Source organism: Etheostoma cragini, chromosome 3, assembly GCF_013103735.1.
Source record: "Etheostoma cragini isolate CJK2018 chromosome 3, CSU_Ecrag_1.0, whole genome shotgun sequence".
In the NCBI taxonomy this organism is placed as follows: domain Eukaryota; kingdom Metazoa; phylum Chordata; class Actinopteri; order Perciformes; family Percidae; genus Etheostoma; species Etheostoma cragini.
Window position 1 is genome coordinate 22624886 of NC_048409.1, and position 5056 is coordinate 22629941.

General features: G+C 41.6%; 1 protein-coding gene across 1 annotated transcript in view; it reads right to left on the reverse strand.

Annotated features, from left to right (window-relative positions):
* Window positions 1-3455, reverse strand: part of meis3 (myeloid ecotropic viral integration site 3) — an 11199-nt gene extending 7744 nt beyond the window's left edge. The window contains exons 1-2 of the mRNA XM_034867852.1: window positions 2886-3455; window positions 2409-2511 (exon numbers count right to left, since the gene is read on the reverse strand). Of these exons, the coding sequence (XP_034723743.1) occupies window positions 2409-2420 (12 nt within the window). The 5' untranslated portion in view covers window positions 2421-2511; window positions 2886-3455. The remainder of the gene's footprint in view (window positions 1-2408; window positions 2512-2885) is intronic.
* Window positions 3456-5056: the final 1601 nt, after the last annotated feature.

A 5056-nucleotide genomic window follows, 5' to 3' on the forward strand; every position in this document is an offset into this window, starting at 1 on the left:
ATAATTTTCAAATTAGTTTTAAATACTGTCAGAACTGCAAATGACTCACAGACCAGATTTTTGTGCCAAAGTTTCCAATTGGAGATGTTGGTTTTCTTGTTATGTGTGGAGTGCAGGCATATCTGAAATGTAATTGGTGAGACTGCAGGAGTGAAACGTAATTTAAAGCAATTATTCTTAAATAGTCTCTCTATGTTGACCTCTGGGGATTAAATAAATGAGAAATTGAATTAGTCTTCTTCATGTGCATGCACTGCCCTCCTGTAAAGCCCTCTGCAGGACCCCTCGAGGTCTCCGGACTCTAGTTTTGGACCCACTGTCCTAAATGGCTTATCAAATTGTTGTATTCAAGAGTCCCATATGGCCACCGGGATCACAGAAAGCACCTGCTCTGAGGCCATGGCCCGAGACACCTTGTAGTTTTTATGGAGGCTGGCTATTAACACAATCACCGCTATCGGATTGCGCGTCTCTCTTTACGCACGGCTCCTATTAGGTTTCTGTGCGTAAAGCAGATCAAAGCACTCAATTCGAGATGACAAATTCCGCGAATTTTCCCTCTTTTTTAAAGTCACGGAGCTGGTAAACAGTCTTCAGCAGGACAACAAGTTTTAATTGTTGTAATTCAACCAATGTAGAAAAGTTAGGCTATTGCAGGCCAACCGGGCATGTTTAGGCTGCTTCACATGGAAAGACATGTATGCAGGAACAACGTCCTTTAGCTTTTGTAGAACTTAAAATATAAATGTAGTCAATTTATATTGACTAAATTCTGTAAAATAAAAAAAGTTTAAAATAAAATTAAGACAACATCGGATGTACAGCTTCGTCACATTTCAGAAGCGCTTAACAGTTTCAGTGAATTAATAAACAGGTACCGTTAATACAGAAAGACTTGTTTCCTCAACTCCGTAAACATCTACATTTTATTTAATTATAATAGATATTACCAATACCTCTTTAATATATTTTTTAAATAATTCTGAAAAAAACAAGCAAACAAACTCGAACTCGTTTGTTTTCTGCGTCTATCAAAGGGAAGATACATGGGGATTTGCTTAAGGTTAGTAGTTTTTTCGGCACTTTAATAAACAAGACTGAGAACAACATGAAGCTGAAATACACCAGCGAAACCTGTTATGAATAAAAAGCATTGGAAAATAATCAAGCATTTGTTGAAGCTGCCTAAAACAAAATAGTTGGACTACAGACGTTTGGAAAAGGAATGTCTCCTGCAGCAGACAACACAAATCAAACCTGCCTACAGTGCCATAAAAAAGAAAAACTTTTTAACTTTCTCCCAAAATGTTTCCAACAAACACGCGTTAGTCAAATCTCCATTTGATGTCTCCAAATTTCACAAGTAAGACTTGTACAAAGTACAAAGTTAAATTGGATTATTGAAATATAACATCAATGTTTTTCTTTTAAACATCCAGGAAATGTTTTACTTAACCTGTCCAGAAAGTATTTATTATTACAAACAGCAGACAGCTAGTTCATTCTTCATTTTGCTTTGCTTTGTTTTGGCAGAGTTGGTTCTGTGTGTGTGTGTGTGTGTGTGTGTGTGTGTTTTCTACAGTGTCTGTGTGTATATGTAGCCTACTTTCCCTGCTCTGTTTTCACGCAGCAGTGAATTTCTATCTACACACTGTAGAAAGGCTACATTTCTAATTGCTCTCCTCCACTCAGAGGTTCGGCTGCTGTCCATCAGCGACTGTCTTAGTTTCTCCGCCACCATCACGCCTCTGAATCACTGTGGCAAAAACCTCACCTACCTACCAGGCTGAAGAACTGCATCTCCTCTCCTCCGAATGACATAAACCACTCTGAGCCGTATGTGCCATTATAACGCCTGACTGACACTGAGTAAATCCATATTATTCTCAGGAGAGGATGGGATATTAGATCAAAATCAACATTTCCTAGTAGCCTGAAGCATTTTGAGAGATTGCTGCTTTCTACATCTAGGCCTACAAGTTATACACATAAGTTATATGACTCCATTGAACTGCATTTCACCGTATTAATTAGGGATAATTCCTGGTTAAAGTTTGTTCTTATTGTTTATTTGCAGCCACATAAATGCGCTTACAAAATGCCATTTAGTGGTACTTGAAGAACATTTCTAAATAGTCTTTATAGGTAAAACAGAAACAAAAAGTGCTTGCGTTTGTGTTGTTTTCACCTTAACATGAAGTGCTTGCCAGTACAGTCCACAGTGTGTTCTTAGTGGGCCTTGTGTTTTGTATGGCTGGTGTATACACCCAGTCTAAGCAGTGCAAAGACGATATGCTCCCATTATGATGCTTTTTAAGGACATATTCTCCCGTATGATATGGAATCTGTTATCCCATCAGGTACTGGTCTAACCATCCTGATAAAAAAAAAAAAATCAGCAGACCCACCCTCTTATCCATGCGACCCGACAGCCAGTCCTACACCGGAGATGATGATGCGCCGCTCGGTTAGTCCAGCGAGCTTTGCTCCCTTTACTCTGTCCCAGTGGTCCTGGAAACAAAAGTAGAAATGTTTTCATGCGAATTAACACACAGGTTGTGGATATGATTAACACCATGAAAAACAAGGATTCAACAAAAACATGGGGCTGAAATAGTGTGTGTGCGTGTGTGTGTGTGTTTACTCCGAGCCCATCGCGTTTTATATTACAACATTATGTTACGGGACTGGAGATTTTATGGAGGTTGATATCCTTTTATACGCTATTGGCGGTGTAATCTTAATGGTTTATAATACACTCGGCGGCAATAAACGCTCTAGCCTAATAAAGCTCGCATCCTATTAAATAGCCTAGGCTACTATTGGCTGATGGTGCTGCCTAATAGCCTATACACGGCTCGAGTAAATGGTGTAAAATGTCCCACCGAGACGTAAATATCCAGTCCTGTTCGGGCCGTGTCCGGTGTAGTCCAGAAAGGGAGCAGCGGTTTCCTGCAGCGCCTCGCCTCCGCCTGGTGCGCCTCTCGCTCCGGCTCGCAGCGGTCGGGGATGCTCGGTGCTTTGGAGGGCAGACAGAGAGCGTCCCTTCCTGTTTGGCTCCTTGTGCTCGCTGTCCACGCAGCATACGGCGACAGGCTGGAAAATGTCACGGCTGGGAGTGAACGATGGTGTTTTCCGTCTCAAGAGGAGAGCATAAAAAGAAGAAGAAGAAGAAGGAGGAGGAGAGGAGAGGAGAGGAGAGGAGGAGGAGGAGTGGTGATGGTAGCGGTGTGCGGGGAGGTTTCGGAGGGTCAAAACGCGACGGGGTCTCTTTGCCCCCCTCCCTCCATCCCTCCTCCTCCTCTTCCTCCTTTAGCCTACTCCTCCTCCTCCTTATCACACGCAAGAGAATAAGAAGAAGACCCCCTCGGTCGTTTTATCTCGGCTCTCCTCCGAGCTGATAGCGCTCCTCAATCATTCTTCCATCCTTTGCCACTTTCTCCCTCCGTGCTGCAGCTGCGCTAGTACGCTATCATCTCAGGATAACTCGGGAGAAGAATCGTGCTAACTCAAGCGGTGTGGAACGTTCAACTGAGTCTATTACCCCAATAATTTGTGTGATAAGAATGAGCAATTTGGGGTAGCCTATTGTATCCCTTGAAAACAGCATGATATATCTTTGAAGAAAAAAAAGATAATAAATTTGAACTCTTGGTCTGATTACAATTGAACATGGATATGGAAACAATAAATAGAAATATGCACTTTTAAACCATGAGGAAATGGCGCATTCAAAATCATTCTACACGTTGTTTTACCTGTAGGCCTACTAGACTTAATTTGCAGGCTAAATGCAATAAAAAAAAAGAAAGAAAAAAAACAACTTATAGCCTAATGGAGTTGCTTCTTATACCGGTAATAGCCTAAATAAGTTTGAAGCGTGCTCTTTGACAGACATTTACTGGCTGATAGCCTAATAGCTTTCAAAGTGTTTTATTGTTTTGTCAATCAATCGTAAGTCAGCCTTTTGACACAGCCCAAATGTCACCCTTTGGCCCACTTTTGTTGATTGGAAGTGAGAAAACAAAGCGCGTGAGAAAGTTTAATTTTAACCAGAGAGAGAGAAAAAAAACTTTCACATATTGCGGAATAACTAAACTCCCAGTCTTGTGTTGTAAATGTCTCGTAGTAACATAATAATTATTTAAATCGTTTTTCTTTCCCCGGTCCCGCTGTGAGGGGCCAACAGGCGGTTGCACTTCAATCAGCAGCGGCTTGGTGGGAAACAGCGGCCGGGGTAGGCGTCTCCGTGGGCGGCATGGAGTTTGACCGTGGGGCGGCCTGTGAGGGCCCAGCACTGTCCGTACAGCCAGGGGTCTTTTAACTCTGCAGGGTGCTGGTTTCCTGCAGGGGTGATCACAGCGCTCAACCCCCTCCTACACTGAGCCGGTAATACAGCCATGAAGCAGAGTCAATGGGCTGAAAAAGACGATCCTCCAAGGCTTGTTTTCACTTTGTTAACAGGTTAAATAGTAAGGATTAACACTTAAGTGTGCATCATCTGAAGACTTCATGTTTTTGGGGATTTAGATATACTTATTTCTCGCAAAAGCTTTACAATTCACAAATTATAGGCGTGCAGGCTACTTGATGCAATGTTGGAAGTCTCCTAAGAAAGACGTCTTGAGGTGTTTTCAGTGTTTTTCTTCAGGACTCTTTCCAATTTGGGCCATAAATCTTAAGTCTCTGTAACATTTATCTAACAGATTATTATCTCAACATGTAGACTACACTCATTTACATCACAAACACCAAAGGATCTGTCATTTGTATCACTTCTCCTTGTGTCCGTGGGACAACACCTACTTTTCTGCCCTGCATATGTTAATGACAGCCCATTTTAACACAACATATGTTGGTAAACCTGTGCTGAAAGGTAAAACAACTGCAGCATGTTGTCGCTCTCTCTTTGTTTCTTTCTCTCTCTCTCTTTCTTTCTTTCTTTCTTTCTTTCTTTCTTTCTTTCTTTCTTTCTTTCTTTCTTTCTTTCTTTCTCTCTTCGTCATCTCAACATGTAGATTACACTCATTTACATCACAAACACTAAAGGATATGT